At 41.0% G+C, this 21,000-nt stretch overlaps 3 protein-coding genes and 1 long non-coding RNA gene across 7 annotated transcripts; 1 reads left to right on the top strand and 3 right to left on the bottom strand.

Annotated features, from left to right (window-relative positions):
* Nucleotides 1–2,792: 2,792 nt before the first annotated feature.
* LOC130138159 (uncharacterized) lies at nt 2,793–8,054 on the bottom strand. Its single transcript, XR_008816566.1, has 4 exons — nt 8,003–8,054; nt 7,567–7,904; nt 7,384–7,442; nt 2,793–2,991 (listed from the first exon to the last, which is right to left on the bottom strand). It is a non-coding gene; the product is annotated as an uncharacterized LOC130138159 (long non-coding RNA).
* A 697-nt stretch (nt 8,055–8,751) lies between these two features.
* On the bottom strand, nt 8,752–11,702 carry LOC115664562 (organelle RRM domain-containing protein 2, mitochondrial). Of its 2 annotated transcripts, none has more exons than XM_030586486.2 (4): nt 11,564–11,702; nt 10,563–10,631; nt 10,371–10,477; nt 8,752–8,867 (listed from the first exon to the last, which is right to left on the bottom strand). In XM_030586486.2, the coding sequence occupies exons 1-4, from the start codon at nt 11,700–11,702 to the stop codon at nt 8,784–8,786; spliced, it is 399 nt and encodes a 132-aa protein (XP_030442346.2). In that variant the 3' UTR covers nt 8,752–8,783. The 2 variants fall into 2 exon arrangements, with proteins under 2 accessions (XP_030442346.2, XP_056167296.1); XM_056311321.1 differs by lacking the exon at nt 8,752–8,867 and adding an exon at nt 9,025–9,093.
* A 2,310-nt stretch (nt 11,703–14,012) lies between these two features.
* Nucleotides 14,013–17,506, top strand: LOC115667648 (putative beta-glucosidase 41). 3 transcript variants are annotated; one of them, XM_056311202.1, is made up of 13 exons: nt 14,013–14,462; nt 14,564–14,630; nt 14,726–14,784; nt 15,242–15,317; nt 15,416–15,487; nt 15,568–15,655; nt 15,744–15,999; nt 16,080–16,195; nt 16,281–16,504; nt 16,609–16,640; nt 16,727–16,829; nt 16,979–17,087; nt 17,164–17,315. In XM_056311202.1, the coding sequence occupies exons 1-13, from the start codon at nt 14,343–14,345 to the stop codon at nt 17,171–17,173; spliced, it is 1,332 nt and encodes a 443-aa protein (XP_056167177.1). In that variant the 5' UTR covers nt 14,013–14,342; the 3' UTR covers nt 17,174–17,315. The 3 variants fall into 3 exon arrangements, with proteins under 3 accessions (XP_056167177.1, XP_030445068.2, XP_056167178.1); XM_030589208.2 differs by having other exon boundaries at nt 14,014–14,462; nt 17,180–17,506; XM_056311203.1 differs by lacking the exons at nt 14,013–14,462; nt 14,564–14,630 and having other exon boundaries at nt 14,647–14,801; nt 17,180–17,506.
* An 841-nt stretch (nt 17,507–18,347) lies between these two features.
* On the bottom strand, nt 18,348–20,521 carry LOC115667665 (GDSL esterase/lipase At5g45960-like). The gene is made up of 5 exons (XM_030589228.2): nt 20,067–20,521; nt 19,844–19,974; nt 19,480–19,713; nt 18,766–19,036; nt 18,348–18,651 (listed from the first exon to the last, which is right to left on the bottom strand). Exons 1-5 carry the CDS (start codon nt 20,365–20,367, stop codon nt 18,455–18,457), a joined length of 1,134 nt encoding a protein of 377 aa, XP_030445088.1. The 5' UTR covers nt 20,368–20,521; the 3' UTR covers nt 18,348–18,454.
* Between the last annotated feature and the right edge of the window lie 479 nt (nt 20,522–21,000).

Here is a 21,000-nt window from a genome sequence, read left to right as displayed (position 1 = left end):
TTCACTAAGGACAATCAGCTTATGGTTCACCTTCTTCATTAAGTGCATCTTTCAAAATCAATTATGGTACTAGTAAAGATGGACCAAGTAAATAGGAAAATTTTCGGGTTTAAAATGACCGACCAACCTATTCGAATTGAGGTTCGATATAGGAATACTTCCAGATATGACCATATATAACCAAGCCAAAGTTCGAGTTAAATGATGCACGTTTGGACCTGCTGGACTGACCAAGCGCGTGGCCTGCTCGGTCGGGTCTGACCGGGCGCAAGGCCTGGCACACTGCCCGGCCACACGGGCACACGACCGGGTACATGGCCAGGCATGGAGCTAAGTACACGGGCGTTGTACCGGGTTGCACAAGCGGTGCGCTGAGCGCAATGCTAGGCCACACAAGCGAGGGGCCGGCACACGGACTAAACACTTGCATTGGCTCACGGATGGGCACAATGCACAGTCTGTGGCCAAGTCTGGTTGGCACGGTATTAAGTCGAAACCGGATCTGATGGGTACAATGCCTGGCACAAGGGTCAGGCACAATGACTGACACGCGGTCGGACACGTAGCCGATCCATGGCCTAGCTAACAAGCACAAAGGCCGGTCCATGACCGGGCACAAGGCCTGGCCAGCGCGGCTGGCACAAAACCTGGTCCGCGATCAAGTCGCTAGGCTCTTGGCTTGGCACATGGCTTGTCCATGGCCTACCCAACTCAATACGTCGATCGATGGCTAATTCGCAACCGGTCCATGTTCGAGTATCAACGACTCATGATCGACCCTTGGTTGTCATGTAGCTGCGTGGAATAAAGTACCACGGAATTAATCCATGGTTATCCGCGACCTATGCATGGCCGTGCGGGATCACCCGAGATCGACACATGCCGACACAGTACTGATCCATGATCGTCCCGAACTGTCCCACTAACGGTCATTATGGTCGAAGGGTCAATTCACTGTCGTATTACTCTAATCGACTTACGTGATCGGGGAGTCATTCCATTGTCGATCCCATGGCCAATCCATGGACAATCTTTCGAACAAACCATGACCAACCCTCAATACACTCGTTCCGACCATGTTATCCATTTCATTACCGACCCTCAGATCGAACTGCTCGCTCATTCTATTACCATTCACCTTTGGTTATCTTGGTCCCAAATTTGGGGATGTCACAATTCTTCCCCTTTAATAAAATTTCGTCCTCGAAATTTAAACACGTACATGGTTCTTCAAACAAGTATGGGTACTAACGCGTCACCGGGGATGGAAGCAAGAATTGTTGGGTGATGTATCATGAAACCCAAGCACTTCATGGCCTGGACAGCACTGCACAACCGTTCAAAAGACAAAGAAAAGTTAGAAACACGACATGTTACGACAAAAAATAATAACCCTTATGATCCATAATCATTCTCCCTCAAACATTGTGATAATAAATACTCCATTACCATTACAAAAACCTTAGTACTGCACTCTTCTTTTTTAAACAACATTTCATTACTAAGTGAAATAATAGCAATTAAAAGCTTAAACCAGCCGAATATTCACGGTGCAGTGATTTAACAGGACCGGACTCTCCACTTCAATAATCAAACCGGGTCGTGAATTCATGAAAAAATTAACAAAAGGACGTAGGGGTCCATATGTAAGTCGGCCTAAACCAGAGACAGCTATAGGTGCTTTAACAAAACTTCGTAAGAGATCTATCTTAGGAACTCTAAAGTAAGGCTCTTTTGACTAATGTGTACTAAATTTACAGTTGTTACCAAAAAAGTGTCACTTGTAGTCGGTAGGAGCAAGAAGTTACTTTAACAAAGACATAAGAATTTGACCATGAATGTTGACAAAAGTGACGACGGTGAACTCTAAAATAGCGAAATCTTAATGCCCGTGATTGGTAGGTCTAAAAGAAAAAAGTCTTAAGTGCGAAGAGGTTACGAACATGTTGTCTATAAATAAATACCCTTCAAGTATTGATGTTTTGCAACACAGAGAAAACCTCTCCTTGCTCTTCCATTTGAGTATTGGTCTGACATCCACAAACAAAACGTAACGAACAGAGGGAATATGTCGCGGGTTTCAGCAATTCCATCTTCTTCTCCGAATATAGGAACAGGCCCCGTGATCGAACGTCGGTCGGCGGGTTATCGTCCGAGCGTATGGGGCGATTACTTCCTTAAATATGCTTCTCCCTCCAACTCAGTGGTTAGTAATTCTTCTGTAGACATCGCTTATATGATTCCAATTGGTCTCATATCTATACATGTTCCCTTTTACGCACAAAAAGATAAAAGAAGCTTGACAAACAGTAATAGCACTTGTAAATTCACCAACCACAGTATGTCCTATGTCCTATGCGGGTTTTTCTCTCTCAACTATGTAGAGTCTCCTCTACCTCCATGGTAGTTCCTTTCGCATAAACCCTATCTTTTCCCAGTTGTTCCCCTCTTCCCATCTTACAGTTTGCTTTGGACTTTTCTCAGCCCACAGAAGATGAAGCAAGCACGATTTTCAACATTTCCATCCATAACTGGGCGGAGTAACCAAGAACACCTTGCTCGAAACTCTCTCAACTATGTAGAGTCTTCTCTACCTCCATGCCCACAGAAGATGAAGCAAGCACGATTTTCAACATTTCCATCCCAAATAGATCACCACTTCCACAAAAACTGTCCATTATCCATTGCAATCTCGACCTTTTCCCCAGAATATTTTAGTCTAGAATTACTCACCACCTAGAGTTTCGTTTTCTGTTTGCAATTTGGCATTAAACCCTAAATTTGCTGTCACCTTTTCATAAACCCTACCCATGAAATCTGATTTCCCTTCAATGCTCCATCGGGTCCAGAGGCCTCTTTCCCACTCTCCTTAATCTGATTTTTACATGCAGCAGTACGCAATTTCTTCCCCTAGGGTTCCTGTTACTAAAGCATCTCTCTTCTAGTCACCATGGAAGAAACTGAGGAAGGAAATGCTCGCTTGGCCTCGCTCTGCAAAAGGTTAGGTAGACTATGGTCAGAAGAAAAGATTGAAGAATGGGAGGATGCAGTGCCGAAGGAAACACTTGAGGAATGCCAACTAATTTTAGTGGGTAAGTTCATGTCCAACCCTTCCATCAATTTTCAAGCCTTTCAGAATACGATGAAAAGGGCTTGGAAAGTTGAAAATGTTGATATCACACAACGTGAGTCTGGCTTGTATGTGTTTAAATTTAGAAAGGAAGAGGAGAAAAATAAGGTTTTGGAGAATAGCCCTTGGCTCTTTTCAAATCATCTGGTGATTCTGAAACCTTGGATTCCCAATACCCCCCTTCAATGTTATGATTTGTAGAGCTGTCCAAGAGTTGGGAAAAGTTACAGAAGCTAGAGTGGAAACTAAAGATGGTGTCTCACTAAAAGCAGGGAAAGCAAGAGTAGAAATTAACCTACAGGAACCACTCAAATCTGGCAAGCTGATCAAGTTGGAAGGGAAGTACATGTGGTTGGATTTTCGGTATGAACGACTATCACATTTCTGTTACTCATGTGGGAAATTGGGACACTATGCAATGTACTGCAAAGAGATCCCTTTTGATGAAGAGAAACTGGAAAGAAAAGAGGAGATGTGCTTTGGTCAATGGCTGCGAGCTGAAGTTCGGGAACATAGCCCATTTTGGAAGGCCTTTTATGGGAGACAAGAGAAAGTTGATGACGAGGATGAACTTATCCCCGAGACACCAGAGATCTCAACTCAGTTGGTTCCTTTTGAGCCAACTTGCAATAACAAAGACAAAGAAATTGTGGAGGTGACGGAAGCAGAGATGGTGGATGTTGCATCAAGTGTCCTGTGTAACCGTCACCAAGATAGAGAGACGACAGGATACCGGGGTACTATACCCTCGTCACCAGTATTGGTCCAGAACCAGAGAAGCCAGGAAAAGAAAGAGGGTTCGGCAAAGGTTAAAAAACTGAAGCTTACAGGTATGGATTCAATGGCATCATCTAGCAAAAAGATTAAACGCTATAATCCCTATGGACTGAGAGGAAGTTTGCAGGGACGAATTGATGAGACTCAAATGATAGACACCCCGATTTTTTGAGGTGGAGGGGCCAGGAAGATGGGCTTTGGTGGCTAGCCCTAATAAGCCACCAAGTGACAAATGACGCTCATTAGTTGGAATTGTCAGGGTCTGGGCAATCCCCTGACAGTCCAAGCACTAAGAGCCCTTGTGGTTCAAGAAAAGCCCAACGTAGTGTTCTTAATGGAAACAAAGAACCAGGAGATGGTGATTCAAAGAATAAAGAAGAGGTTGAAGTTCCCCTATTGTTGTGTAGTGGATCCCATAGGCTTAGCAGGGGGGCTAGCGGTGTTATGGAATGATAGGGTATCTTTGAATATTGAACGTATGGCTGAGGAGTTTATAGATATGATTTACGAGGAGATGGATAGTGGCAAAAAGATGCGCATCACGTGCCTTCATGCGTCGACTGTGTACCAAAAAAGATTACAACTATAGGAGGAACTAAGACAGATTAGCTCCTCAAATTCTCTTCCATGGGTATGTATTGGGGATTTCAACGAAGTACTTCATTATTGGGAGAAAGTAGGTAAGAGGATAGCTGAAAATTATAGAATGAATGCTTTTCGAGAGCTTCTAAATGACTGTTCCTTAATGGACTTGGACAGTAAGGGTTGCGCATTCACTTGGGCAAACAATAGGGAAGGCGATGATTTTGTGAAGGAAAGGCTGGATAGGGTTGTTTGTACAGTGGAATGGCAATTACTGTTCCCAGAAGCTGAAGTTTTTGCACTACCTGCTATTGGATCAGACCACAGTCCAATTCTATTATCTTTGGAGGCAGATCGAGTGAAACGAAAAAAGGAATTTAAGTTTGAAGCATTTTGGCTGGAAGATGTGGAGTGCCGAGATGTGATTACTTATTCTTGGGAGTCCCCTCTTTTAAAAGAGACAGATCTTTCCAGGAAATTACGTGCAGTGACTCTTGCACTTGCCAAATGGAGCAGGAAGAGGTTCTCCAATGGGCATCAAAAGATCAATTATTTGAAACAAGAACTTCAACAGCTTATAAACAGTAACAGTGACTTCTATGATAGGGAGCGAGTATGTCTTTTACAATGGGAGATTGGAAAATTGTGGCAGCAAGAGGAAATGTACTGGAGAATGAGATCCAGAATTAACTGGCTTCAATGGGGTGATAAAAATACTAAATTCTTCCATGCGACCACTATCCAATGAAGGCTAAGAAACAGAATCAAAATGCTGCAGAACTCAGATGGAGATTGGATTAGGGACCAGGACCAACTGAAGAATATGACCATAGATTATTTTGAAAATTTGTATCAATCAGTTGGGTTTCGAGACTTCCAGCCTGTGTTGGATCAGTGCCCCCAGGTGGTGTCGAAGGAAATAAATGACCAGTTAGTAGCTGAGGTTACTTTAGAGGAAGTAAAGGGAGTAGTTTTCCAGCTAGGGGCCTCAAAAGCACCCGGGCCGGATGGTCTTAATGGGCTATTTTATCAACACCATTGGGAAATTTTGAAGTGCAATATTTTCAAAGCAGTGAGAGATTTTTTTGTATCCGGGGTGATGCAACCAGACTTTAACAAAACCGTGATTTCCCTCATACCCAAAATCCCTAACCCAGAAAGACTAGAACAGTTTCGCCCTATTAGCCTGTGCAACTTTGTATACAAAATTATCGCTAAGGTGATAGCTAACCGATTGAAGACTTGGTTACCCGAACTAATTGCAATGGAGCAAAGTGCATTCGTGAGTGGGAGACAAATTCAAGACAACATCCTGGTTGTGCAAGACGTACTCCATCAACTTAGAGTCAGAAGGCGAAAGAAGAAATTTCAAGCCATATTGAAGTTGGATATGCAAAAAGCCTATGATCGAATAGAGTGGGATTTTTTGGAGGCCTGCCTAATCAAAATGGGATTCCACCATAAGTGGGTACAATGGGTGATGCAATGCGTATCTACTATTTCCTTTAGTGTGAAATTTAACGGACAACCTTCTCAGTACTTTCAACCGTCAAGGGGTATTAGACAAGGAGACCCGCTATCCCCTTATCTCTTCATCTTGGTGGCAAATGTTCTATCTACGCTTATCAAGAAAGCCGTGGAGATTGGCAACATCAAAGGCATCAAACTAAACAGGTGGTGTCCCACTCTTTCCCACTTATTCTATGCAGATGATTCTATCTTCTTTTTAGACGGGAAGTTACAGGAATGCCAGAATCTGGCTAACGTTCTAAACCAGTATTGTCTAGCTTCAGGACAAACGATTAATCTCAACAAGTCTGGAATATTTTTCAGTAGAGATTGCCCTCAAAGCCTAAAAGTAAATCTAGCTAGAGAGCTGAGAGTTCCTGTGATTAATAAAACAGGTAAATATTTAGGAATTCCATCGGATTGGGGATGTTCTAAAAAAGAAATGTTCGCATGGATCTTGGGGAGAGTGAATACTAAACTGGAAGGATGGAAGGAGAATTTAATGTCCAAAGCAGGAAAAGAAATTCTTATTAAAACTGTGGTTCAGGCTCTTCCACAGCATGCAATGTCTATTTTTAAAGTCCCAGTGTCCATTTGTAAGACAATTGAGCACAGAATTGCTGCCTTTTGGTGGAAGAACACTGTAGCTAAACCAGGCATGCATTGGAAAAGATGGGAAATTCTCAAAATTAGGAAAGACATGGGAGGGTTAGGCTTCAGAGACTTAATTGTCTTAAACAAAGCAATGCTGGGTAAACAGGCCTGGAGACTCTCTCAGAACTCGTCATCTCTTTGGAGCCAGATACTAAAAGGAATCTACTTTCCACATAGAGACTTTTGGCATGCGGAAGAAGGCACACATTCTTCGTGGGGGTGGCAAAGCTTACTAATGGGAAGAGACTCAATTGCTCATCAGGTGCAGTGGTCAGTGGGGGATGGAAAGAAAATAAGAGTTAGAGAAGACAAATGGTTGAGAAGGGGAGTAATTGGAGGACCTGCACCCAGAGGTGAACCTTCCTTGATGGCTGATTTCATTAATTCAGAGGAGAATACATGGAATACCCAGCGTCGTAAGGATAGCTATGATGCTCAAACAGTCAATGAAATTCTATCGATCCCAGTTAGACCTCAAATAACAAATGACCAGTTGATATGGACAGGGACTCAATCAGGCGAGTATTCAGTAAAGAATGGATACAACAGCATAAAAGCAGCCGAGCACAACAAAAGCCATGATTCAGCATCATCTTCCTATCAAGTGCCCCGTAGCCTTTGGAGAAGGATTTGGAATTTGAAAATTACTCCTAAAGTAAGAATTTTTATGTGGTCTCTATGCCAAAATGCTTTACCCACAAAGGAAAATCTCTATCGAAGAAAAATCGTACTAGATCCGTTTTGCACATTGTGCAATGAAGAAGTCCCAGAGACAATCGAACACCTTTTCCTGTTATGCCCATGGACAAACAGAGTTTGGTCACACCCACAACTTGGCATACATATTCCATCACAAGGTTTATCAAGAATCGAAGCTTGGTTAGCAAATCGGACAGCAAATCGGGACAACTCACCTGATCTGGAAGTCATAGCCTCGGTCCTTTGGCAGATATGGAAGGCGCGGAACCATTTCGTATTCAGAAAACAACGCCCAGATCCGGCTTTTACTGTGGAAACCGCTCTCGCAAGTTCGAGAATCATTAGCACTTGGGGCTTGCACAACGCGAAAACCCTCCAAAACCCAACCAGCTCATCCCAGATTTGGTGTCCACCGACACTCGGGAATCTTAAAATAAATATTGATGGAGCCTACACACCGGGAAGGGAAGAAGGAGTAGTAGCTTGCGTGTGTCGTGATCACCAGGGAAGGCTTGTTGACGGATTCTCTTCTTTTGTCCGTGCGGCTTCCTCCCTACAAGTGGAAACACATGCTTTGTTACAAACCCTAAAATTTCTGCTCCAGCGTGAGAGAGAAAAGGAGAATCTAGTGTTGGAGTCAGATAATCTTACTTTGGTCAATGCCTTGCACAGTCCCTGTCAGACACCTTGGGAGGTCAGAGCGTTAGAGTGTTTTCCTCATATTCGGATCCAACACTGTAGAAGGGAGGCAAATTTTATTGCGGACTGGGCTGCTAAAGCCCACGGACGCAATTCCCTACCTTCAAATTGGGTTGTTTCGCCTCCTCAAACTCTTTTAGACCTTTTATGTACTGAAGCCCATTTAATGGGTCTTTTTGGTTCTCCTACTTAAATGAAATGTAGCTTTATTTCGACCAAAAAAAAAAAAACAGTATGTCCTATGCTACAAGAAACATCTCATCATGGCATTAACCCCCTCCTCTCATATGGTCGTGGTTCTCATGGGTCCAATTTCACATGTCATGTGAAAGCTAAATCGGGTACACAGACGGGGCCATCAAAATTGAGTTAATTTTGTGAAGTATACGTATTTCATGCTTGCTTTTATCTGAAATAGCATGTAATATATTTGCAGAAGTTCAAATTCCTTGGAAGAGTGGAGGGACAAATCGAGGAACTGAAAGGAGAGGTGAGGAAGATGCTGGCTGGTGTCATGGATAAGCCTTCACGGATGCTTCACTGGATTGATCAGATCCAACGCTTGGGAATTGACTACCATACAAGGCTGATCTCCAACAATCAGAATATGCAGGCCGGTAAAAAATGACTCAGGCTATAGCTGCCAGAGAAACTGCACCCCTCGAGGGCCAATAAGCTGTTGGAGGGGCGGAGGTACCAGCCATTGGAAGAAAAAATTTCATTGATGACTGTATCAAGGAAACCCGTTGTTGGGAGGCGAGGTAGGTGGTGGCCTGGGCCTTGCGTACTCGGCAAATATGACCCAACCATGTAGATACTGCATAACACCAAATAATTCGGTAAGAAAACAGAGAGAGTGGGCTTGTATGGGTCTTCAGTGTTCTGCTATGACGAGAACAGCAGTTCAATTACCATACATCTTGTCAGTGATTCAAATGATGAAAGAAATAAACTTGTCAGGAGCATGTTTACACCCCTACTTCAGTTTCTCATATCAGATGAGAAGTTTCTGAAAACACGAGTGATTGTAGATGTAAATGGCACTACAAGGCATAACGTGGACTGAATTACTCTCCAGGAAACAGATTTCAAATGTGCATATGTTCCAATAGCCAATGATCATGAAAATGCATATATCCACAAGAAAGGAAAGAAAGAACAACTCCTAATGCCACAATTCACTGATGCATGCACGCATGTGCAAGCTAGAGAGAGAGAGAGGTTTCCCTAATTAGTAGTCAAACAGAACTGGGTTGGTGCTGTAGAGGGCTGGAAAAGTTATCAGACGTAATGACATTTAGTCTGATGAGCAACCTGATGGCGATTGGCTCAAGTTCAGTTTAGATAACCCAATTATGCCTACAAGTGATTTTGAGGAATGGAGGAGCCTTGCTTCTGTTGACTCACCCTAACATCAACACATTGAGTAGAATTTTCTTCCTTCATCGTTTTAATAAGTAGGTTGGAATGTATGTGGAGGGTAAGGTCTATGCATTTTGATTTACTTGGGGATCATGAATTTTATTGCACGTAAACATGACAGAGATAGCTTTTCCCAGAGAGATCATGAATTTTATTGCATGCAAACATGAGAGAGAGGATCATGAATTTTATTGCACATAAACATGACAGAGATAGCTTTTCCCAGAGAGATCATGAATTTTATTGCATGCAAACATGAGAGAGAGTTTTCCCCAGATGAACTCTCCACATGCATTCAGCATAGAGTTCTTCAGTTACCATTGCATTTAAAATATAGAACCACCAACTTTATTGAACTTTTCTTTCTTAATGGTGCCAGCACCTACTTCGAGAATTATTCAACAGCCACAACTGATATGGGTCCTTTTGCCCATTCACAAAGAGATGGTATCCTTTCATTCCATGCTTTAATGTAGTTCCTTCAATTTTTGTGAAGAGACTTATGGTTTAAAAGGTTACTGAGACTCTAACCTTTTCTACATAGAGCCAAAATCTCAAGACGCCATAATCACTAAAGAGAATTCTGAGAATGTTGTCGACAGACTTAGAGAGATATACATTTCTATGATATCTGGGGAACATTTCACAACACCTCAATCTTAAGCCTAATTAAGTTTCAAAATTGCTCATTCCAACTAGTGAAATGTTCACAGATATACATGTCCAAAATCAAAGTAAAATCTCTTCTGTTCATAACCAAAAGAAAAACAGAGTTTTGGTCTATGCAATACCTTAAACACATATACCCTGTATCAATCATGCCAACGTAACAGTTATTTGCAAAACACTGTTATTACTGCCAGAGGAGCAAAAGCAGAGAGACAAATGCAAAACTCACCTTTCCATTCATACCCTCGACACCTTTTGCAGCATCTTCCAATGTAGCATATCTGACAAAGCCAAAACCCTTTGAATATCCTGAAATTCGGTCAGACACCACCCTAGCTGTATGGAACCAAAATGTCGCAAATTAAGTGCTTCAAGCTTTGCCAGGGTAACTAATAAGTAATCATTCAGAGGTAGAGCAAACCATGAACGACTTCACCAAACTGAGAAAAGGCTTCGCGTAGTTTCTCCGTAGTAGTACGTTTACTCAGCCCTGAGTTTATTGTCAATCTCCAAATCAGATAATCCAAAGCATAATTAATTAAATGTCAGTGCCAGGCCCAAGTACATAGCCAATGAGAATTATTCAAGATTGCATTTAAAGATGACTTAATTAAACAAAAAATATGCTCAAGCAAATGATGGTGTACTCCAATTATTATTGGCAGCCAGAGTTTCGGCACAGAAGCAAAGACGAAGCAAAGAACAAGAACATGGAATAACCTACCGCTTTTCAACATACAAGCCACAATCATCCACCACCCTCTCGTCCAGAGTGAACAAAGTGTGTAACGATGACTGCAGTCCAAATATTTTCACTCGACCGAAAGCTTTCAAGTTACAACTTAGAATTCAGCCTGGCCCTCTTAGGAAGAGATGTACAACAAGTCAAAAACTACTTGAGAATAGCTCTTTGATTTGCAAGCATATGTAACTCACCCAGTGTTTCTTCGGAAATGGAGATACATTCGCATTTCCTAATTATAAGTAATCCATCTGATTAATATGCCTTTACTGGAAGACCTATTACAAACCTCAGGCAAAATGCTTATCAAGCATATGCTTGTCAAACCCCTCGAGTAACAAAGGTCTAATAAACCATTGCAGCTCAATCATCTACATGACATCCACATCATTCTCAAAATCAATTGATCTGAAACTTTCTTGTCGCCCAAGCATCACCAAATAGCTCCAAGTTCCCAACTTTCTGAAAACCCAATCACGCAAAGTGCTCCAAACTCTTAACATTTCTAGACCCATCTCACTGATCAAGAAGAAAACAAATTGCCACTGAGACAAAGTACTTCCGGGCATCGCATCAAGAGAAGAGACGCGACATGATAGTTAGCAATAAAAGAGAGCAAAGAGTCGAGACAGAGACAAGGCTAGCGAGGGATACATATAATCGTCATAAAAAGTAGTCACCTGAGACAAATAGGTTGGTGTTGGGCTCAGGCTCCACTCGGGACTCAGCCGCCGCCGCCGCCGCAGTCGGCGGAGGAAAGAACGAAGAGGTTGAGAACAGCCTCCTCAAGCCGCGAGGCGCCGCCAGGCTCCGCGCCATGGATGGGTCGTGGAATCAGCTTTCACGGCGACGGGAAGAGAGAGAGAGAGAGCATTTCGGGGTTTTCGAGGAAAAGATGAGGGCTTATTCGTCAGGTTGATTTATATGAACGTTTACAACAATTTTTACACTTCAAATACATTATCCTTAATTTTTGACCAAAAATCAAAAAATATATATATGATCCTTAAATTCTTATTTAACCTTATATCCATACATTCTGATTTTTTTTTCACTAATATCATGTGACTACATCCCACATAACTCAAATACATAAGCACAACAAATTGAAAGTTCTTTTTTATTTAGAAATCGATAATTATCAGGAATTGCTTGCCTGTATTTTGTGAGTGAAACTATAATAAAAACTTTATTTCACATGTAAAATTATTTGACATGAAAAGTGCACGAAGTACATTCTCATCGTCCACGGTATTCACCAATCTATCATATTGCCTTGGGTTAGTGATGGTTTACCTCAATTATGTTAGTTTGTCTCCTTTTTCCATAAAAACTTTTAAAAGCATCCTCCTGTAAAGTCGTCAAATAGGTGAAACGGATTGGGTTTGGATTGGGTTGAATATGGTTCAATCTAAATTGACCTATTTATATGCAACGCAAATTTAGTAACACATACTCAAATCGGCCTGACCCATTTAGTAAAGTAGAATTGATTGTCAAATACAAATTTTCCACATAAACAAATGGTAGTACAATGTGGAATAACCACAACAAAAAAAAACTAGAAAGATGGTCCAAGCAATTTCAAATTATGCTTAATTGGTTCAACCCAAAAAAGAAAAGGCACTCATTAATGTTTTCTTCCAAAATTTCGAAAACCTAAATGTTCGAAATATATCATATTTTCGGCGTTAAATGAGATATAAATACAAAACATTACGAGAAAACGAAAAGGTGAAAAAAGAAATGATAAGTGAAAGTCAAAAACATAACTCTAGGAGAAACGAGAAGAGTATCTTGGACAAGACAAGGTCGACAAAGGTTGGTGAGATGTTCTATAACAATGTTGAGGGCACGTCCCCATCTAAAATTGGAGTTTTCTTTGGTGAGTTTTCTTCATATTTCTAAAATAATCCTTGGCCATTATCGAGTGAGAAATGCGTGCAAGCACAGCCTACATGAATGAGCAAATCGTGTTAATTTTCAATCTAATCTTAATCCAATTTAATATATTCTAATACATTATACTAAAACCAGGCTTTTGCAACTTGCAAGCAATTGATGTGAGCAGATTTTTATTATGTGATTTTTCCATTTTTAGTTGACTTTTTTATGTAAAGATGAAGGTTGCTTTAGTTTCTTTCTTTCTGGGTTCATTTTCCCTCTTTGGAATTTCAACATCATATCAAGAGGTGAAGAGAAAGTGCTGCAAACAAAAATTTACAAACACCTATATTTTTACAAAAGTATAGGGACAAAGATTAGCTTTGTTGTTTACACTTGATAATATTAGACTTTGTGATGGAAATATATCTCGAATTATACTTCCCAATAATATAGATTGTCAAATTACTTCTTTTTGTTCCAATACAAGATGGAATGGAATACGGTATTTTTTGTTTTTGTTAACTAAAAGAATGATGGGTATTTAAAGGATGGCGAGAAAGAAACTGTGTCAATGAAATATAAAAACTCGTAGATGATAAATATAATTTATATATAGAGAAATAGGACATATACAATATTTGATAAGAATAACATGAATTTATTTACTAGATAATTCAATTTTATGACATATAAACTAATATTTATTGTTTACACGCGATATTTTTGTTTTTTCTTTTAATTTTTTAAATCATAATCGTTGCTGCAATTGAGTCCTCAAACTTTTAGATTAGCACGTAAGAAATTATTGATAAAAGGCAAATTCCTTGCGCGTCACACCCGAGAACAAATCCCATCCCACAATTCATCCTCCAGCTTTTCCTGCACTCTAAGCATCTCCACCTTTATTTGGGGGGGAGGGGGAAATTCTTCTTTTTGATCAAATTTTCATTTTTCAAGAAAAGGGGGGGCCTAGAAGATGATGTGTGTCCACACTGCCATGCACATCTGCATAATCCATAACAAGATAATAAGCACACGTCATGTGTGCACACATATATGAACAAATTCCTCTTGTTAGATGATGATGATGATGATGAAGCTGCTCTTACCTACTTTGGACTTTGCCCCATTGCCTTGGGTCTAAGCTCTCTCTCTTCCCTTGTGGACTTTGCATTTCTTTAGTTCTCCTCTTCTGCAGTTTCTTGAACCAACGCTCTTCATATAACAAGTGTATTCAAGCAAGAAACTCTTTTTGCTTGTCCTATTAGCCAATCTCACGCTTTTCACTTCCCTCTCCAACGTTTCCTCTTTCACCTACAGTCACCTGTAGACATCACCCTTGAACGTGTACTCAAACGGACGAGAGAGAGAGAGAGAGAGGTTATTGAATCTGAAGTCACCTTTCATCAGCCACTTCAGCTTCATTAGTTTTCTTCTTCAGCCTAATTCTTCACCTTCAAAACATAGACAGCAAACAAAGCATTCCTTGCTTTTCCCCTTCTCATAAGGGATCCCCAGGAATTGCCATAAGAAGCCCAGGAGTTCTTTAGAGATAAACCACTCAGTCACACCATGAGAGTCGCCTTAATGCAGATTCTTTTGATGTTCTACTTCTTCTCAAACTCAGAGTCTATCGGCAGAGATGATTTTCCAGATGGGTTCGTCTTCGGAACCGCTTCTTCGGCTTATCAGGTTGCTTTCCGGACACCCCCAATTCCGTTTCTGATAGAACTTGCAGTATATGACGAAGAACCAATTATCGTCGAGGATGTATTAATTGTCTGTTATGGCAGTTTGAAGGGGCTGTCAATGAAGGAAACAAAGGAGCAAGTATATGGGATACCTTCACGAGGCAACCAGGTAATAGTTTTTTACTTGTGAAGCAATCTAATGATTACTGAAACGAAGTCTGGACGGAAAGGCGACTTTTGCTTCTTTATTGACGTTGTTACCAGGTAAGATACTAGATTTCAGCAATGCGGACACTGCTGTCGATCAGTACCACCGGTTCAAGGTATATCTCCAAGACTAGTAAGTTTACCTTGTATTGCATTTACTCTATGCCCAACTTGCATCAGACAAACAGTAAACATCAACCACCACCTGGCCTCCTGTCTCTCAAGTTTGTCGATCATTTCGGGGTACTAAGAATGAACAAATGGTAATACGCTTGCAGATGCCAATGGATGCCAAAACCATCTGTGACCAATTACAGGGGAGGATTTCACTTCAGCAAAATATAGTCTTAGCTTGCCCTTTCTTGGAAACAGTACTAATGTGAAAAAGAAGAATGAGAATGACAGACGACAGCGACATATCACCCAGTTTATTAATTCGTAGTCTGAAGCATACTTAAAATAAGGAATATTTTATACATGTGAAAAACGAAAGGCCTTAACTTACTCAAACAGAAATTTTTGCTTATCCTTTATAAATGTAACTAATCAAAGGCTAATTAAAAAATATTGCAGGATGACATAGGCTTGATGAAGGATCTGGGAATGGATGCTTACAGATTTTCAATATCTTGGCCAAGAATTTTACCAAGTAAGAACTCCATCGCCCCCACTTTTTTCATTGTTAACCGTCTTCTTGGTCTATCCTTTTCACCAAAGCCCTAATTTTCCAGAATTCTTGAAAAACAGATGGAACAGGGGAACCAAATAAAGAAGGGTTGAATTACTACAACAGACTTATCGATGCTTTATTGGAAAAAGGTCCTATTTTTGGTTTTGCTTAACATCTGATTACGCCAAGAATAGGTTGATATTAAGGCCAGCTTGTGGTTTTCAATCAGGAATCGAGCCTTATGTAACGCTATATCATTGGGATCTTCCACAGATGCTCGAAGATGAGTACGAAGGATGGCTAAGTGAAAGAATAGTGTGAGTTTATATTGATCCCAAAATGCATTCGCTAACAGGAAAATGGTAAATGATCCATACTCACAGAAAATCCCCGGATCACTTGCAGCAAAGATTTCGAGAACTATGCTTCCGCCTGCTTCCACGCTTTTGGAGACCGAGTGAAATACTGGATTACATTCAATGAACCTCATGGCTTCTCAATACAAGGCTATGACTCTGGACTTCAAGCGCCCGGGAGGTGCTCTATTCTCGGCCATGTATTCTGTAAAAGGGGCAAATCGTCTGTTGAACCCTACATTGTGGCTCACAACATCCTCCTGTCTCATGCTGCTGCTTACCAAAACTATAAGCTGAATTTCAGGGTACTACTCCCAGCTTCTGCCAATCACAAATTTATCCAGGAAACAAAACCCTTTCAAAAATTTCACTTGCCTTTGGGCAGGAAAAGCAAGGAGGTCAGATAGGAATATCACTAGACGCCAAATGGTACGAACCGATATCAGACAGCGACGAGGACCAGGATGCTGCAAATAGAGCGATGGAATTCAGCATTGGCTGGTAAGTTGCTAATAGATAACTTTTTTCATGATGTACCGATCAGTGGTCAGCGATAAAGATGTCTGAGCAGCTTAAGTTTACCCAGGTTCCTTGATCCACTTTTCTTTGGGGAATACCCTCTTTCAATGAAGAATCTAGTAGGGGAAAGACTGCCTGAAATCTCATTGGAGATGTCCAAGTTCCTGATGGGTTCCTTGGATTTTGTTGGACTGAATCATTACACAACGCTATACGCCCGAAATGACAGGACCCGTATTCGGAAGCTAATACTTCAGGATGCTTCCTCTGATAATGCTGTTATAACAACGGGTATGCAGTCGAAGAAAAGTTCAACCTATTTTCTTGTTACACCCAAAGATATATTGGAACTGCTACTCATATTGAATATCTTTCTGTGGTTTTGTTAATTGTAGCTTTTCGAGCAGGAGTTGCTATAGGAGAAAGAGTATGTTCCTGCTGTTCTTTATTTTGCAATATGTAGTTAAAACAGGTTCGAGTCAAAACAGATGGTTTATATATTTCCTCTTCCAGGCAGCTTCCCGGTGGCTACATGTGGTGCCGTGGGGCATCAGCAAGTTAGCTAGACATGTAAGAGATAAGTACGGAAACCCGCCAGTCGTCATAACAGAAAACGGTGAGTGATTAAATCACAAAGCGCTTAAGATTACCCTTATAGACGCAATTATTCACAAAAATTTCAGAACAACTGAATGAACGACGCTCGAAATCACCTCTACATATCAATAGGACATTCTTTATTGCGAATGTGAATCAACTATGCAGGTATGGATGATCTTAATAGACCTTACGTAGGTTTGAACAAGGCTTTACAGGACGGCAAGAGGATAGAGTATCACAGAGACTATCTGTCAAACCTATCTGCTGCTATAAGGTAACACCGGAATCCGTGTTTTGTCTACATATTGCCGATATATGGAAGCTTGAGAATTGAGGCCGTGCTTATGGAGAATGACTTAATTACAGGCAAGATAACTGCAACGTGCGCGGCTATTTTGTCTGGTCTTTGCTCGACAACTGGGAGTGGAACTCGGGATACACAGTTCGGTTCGGACTCTACCATATTGATTATAAAAATAACCTCACAAGAATTCCCAAATCATCAGTTGAGTGGTTCAAAAGTTTACTCAGGTCACAAGGTGATCTAAGCAACCAGATTTAAATTGTGTCCTTCCAAATTTAATCAAGCACATGCTGTATTTTGCCTTGGGAATTTGAAAAACCAATGAGCAAGGGAAAAAAGACAGAAAAACATATGTAAATGAAATTGAATACCACAGCAATTTTTTCTTACTCCAGCTTACTTTTTAAGATGAATATCTCATTCTCATTTACTGTGGATATACTGGGCCAAGACAATGGCAACTAATATGAGCAGATCAGATTGTAACAGTGACCAAGTTCTTCGGACTTTGCTATAACAATGCAGCGTTCTCTAACATTTCCGCATGCTCCTTCTCAACCAGATCAACAATGCTCATATTGTTACTGATATAGCACCAGTAGCTCTGATTGCGACCGAGTTTGAGCTCAGTTGAAGGAGGTCAGAGTCGGACTAATTACAACAATGTAGCATAAGTTTACTGAGCCTTAACGTGTTCACAGAATAATGTCAATTGCCAGAAATTTTAAGCATGAGGGAGAAAAAAAATGCAAGCACAAAAAAACTTAATGAGCAACTTATGGCCAAAGTATGTGAGACATTAAGTGATCAACAAAGTTGATTGCAGAAGTTCGAAGAGACGTCACTCGAAAATGCATTATCCGTTAATTGGCAAAGTGGTCAACGTGACTAACAACTGAGAGGCCCTGTGGATGCACGAAAACCATCTCATCCCCGGGCACGATCGAAAAGGTGAAAAGTGGAACCAAAGCTTTTTAAGCAGGCCAAAAGAGATAGGGTGGTGCAAATTCTGAGGTGCAATATGCAGTTTTTTTTAGAGTCCGGTTACCATGATTCGTAAACTTCACTTCCGTTTCAACGATGTAATTTTGCTCATAATGGAAATTTGATCCACCGAAGCTTACTTACGTCAAGATAAGCATGTTTTGCGCTATTTATCGTTCATCTGCATTTAATCAATAACTAATCACCTCAACTTGTAAATGACTATTTCGATCGAGAATTGCATTTACATGCACGTAAACGATCATACTTCTTCAATACCAGAAAAAGAGCTACAGGAAGACAATTAATTAAGCAGAAACATATGTTTTAGTCCTGTCAAAGGTTGATTAGAACTATATGCCCTTAACAACAGCAACAATACTGGGTAACACAGCGTCGAAAACGATGGAGTAAGCCCTCTCAGTCGGGTGCACCAAGTCCCAAAATACGTACTTTGATGCATCCGGACAAACGTAGGAATTCATATTGCATGAGAATGACACTTTGACGATGCCTGTCCCACAGCATCCGCTATTCACGTCTTCGAAACCTACCCAACAAAAAGAAACATCAAATGCACATAATTAACCAGCTGTAAGATACAGATTTTTCATGAATTAAACACAAGAGGACATAATTTTAGAGAATTAATCTGAAAACTCACCAAAACTGGTCGGGGCTTTGATCATTTGCATCAGAGGATTGTATATGTCAATGTAATTTATGACTACACCGAGAGATTGCGTGCTCTTTTCCATCTTGCCTAGTTCCTTTTGAAGCATCTTGTTGTAATTCCAAGCGACCGAGGAGAATTCCTCAATGCAGCCACGATCTTCAAAAGGGTCGCCTGAATTAAGGTTGATGACCACAGGTAAGCAACCCATTGGCGGCAGTCCGACAACCGCAATTCTTCGAGCCCCTTGATTCAACAAAGTCTACATTGACAGTATCATCCGATCATGAGTCTAATCAGGCTGAAGTTACGCTACTTCAAAACAATAAAATTACGAATTAAGTGAACAGAATTATTGACTTCGAGGCGGGTAAAGTACCTCCTTAGAGGCACTCTCTATGTTTTTTGGATCTAGATCGCTGTATCAGGTAAGTTCTCCTCAAGGTAGAACAAAGCTCTTACAAATCTCTCATGAAAGTGGGAAATGGAATTCAAAAAACAATAAATAGACGTATAGATCACATCTCTTAACACACATCACAGCTTCAATATAGACAGTCATTGTTAACTATCAACAATAACAAGTAACTATCCAAGCAAGATTGTCTCTAAGAATGTTCTGATATAGAGCGAAAAGTGAGCATCGAAACCATTAGTATCGTATCTGCAATATGTATAGGGGCTCAAAGATTTTGAGTAATCAACCTGAGTGAAATTTTTTACATGATTCAATATGAACTGCTGGTACATTTGGGGAGTGAAGCTTTGCCGTCTGAAAGGAAGACCATAGTAATTGTTAATGAAGTCGTTGGTTCCGCAACTAATCACAAACAAGGCCTCATTGATGATGTTTCTGGTTCGGTCCTTTCCGATTGCCATCTCAAGCCTTTTCCTGTACGCTTTGAAGTACTGCAATTGCTTCTTCATTGATATCACATTCTACACATTCATAAACAGAGGAGGACCAAAAAGAAACAATAATTACGATTAGTGGAGACTAAGGTTCAGTCTTCTTTGTAGCCAAGCGCGATTACTAGTAAGTACTGACAGAAGTGGAAGAATTGCCTACGGGTATTTCAGCAGTAAAAGGGTCATATCCGGAGCCTGCGGAGGCGAAACAAACTCCGGTCATTAGATCTTCCGTGCTGAGCGACGGGTCTAAGTACGGTGGCACAAGTTCTTTAACCCCAAAGTATGAAGCTGTAACACAGTATATGCTCACAAGCAACACACAAATTAAGCGACCATACTTCGATATTACTTAGTCGTTCAGAATAAGAGAAAAACTTCACCTATAAGATCAGGAATCAACCTCCCGTTGCTGAACCTTCCTGTTGGAGTGTGGTTCACGAAGTCTTGCCCATAAGGTGGGACATTGCCCTTGGAGAGAGTGTTTATGTAGTCATTATTTCCCGTATCGACCGTCGAGTCTCCAAACACAATGACAGCCGAGACCGAGCTGCCGTTTGAGGGCCTTTGCAGCGTCAGGATCCGAGTACAAACCCCACCATTGAAGACCGGTACTAGTGTGACATAGAAAACAATAATGTGGTTAAGAAGAAGAGCAAGACCATGCTCTTTACTCAAAGCCATCTAGCTAGACCCGTCTGTTTGTCTCACAGGTCAAATGAGATTCTGGAATGAAGAACTGTATTGGACCTTTCATTTGTGGAGTACCTCACACTGTCATGTTCACCAAGACTGTCGGCACTCTAGAGGGTGAAGCAACTGAAGAAAGTTTTGTTAATGGCGATCTCAGATTGGCTTCCACTTTTGATGTGGTGGTAGGTCATGCATTAACCACTCAGCTCTGCGTGGACGATCATTATATTACTGCCTTTCACTTAAATTATAAGGACAAGTCTCCAGCTACCTTGAGGCCGGAACTGCGAGCAAAATTAAACACCAAGGGCTAGTCGAGACGTAAATCGTGATCATCATGCTCGTAGTTATCTAAACTCGTTCTACTAGATTCATCCTAACGCATCAAGAAACAGCGGGGTCCTTCCCATAGGATTCCCAGTAAAGTAAACTGTGATTATGTCGTTCAACCAAATCAATCAAGAAATGATCATCTACGCTTAATGTCGAAAAAGATGCGTGCTTCTTACTAGTGCCCAACTGAGAATACTCTCTTATTGCCTAAGTTACATCCAAGGTTAGAGATTTGGCGATGAAGTCCGTGCATCAGCATGCGAGGGAGCAGGTGCTTGAAAGGGAAAGATG

The sequence above is a fragment of the Syzygium oleosum genome, unplaced genomic scaffold (genome assembly GCF_021117445.2).
Source record: "Syzygium oleosum isolate NSW1041296 unplaced genomic scaffold, Sole_v2.1 Sole_v2.05, whole genome shotgun sequence".
NCBI classification, from domain to species: Eukaryota; Viridiplantae; Streptophyta; class Magnoliopsida; order Myrtales; family Myrtaceae; genus Syzygium; species Syzygium oleosum.
This window is presented reverse-complemented; position numbering and strand designations above follow the sequence as displayed.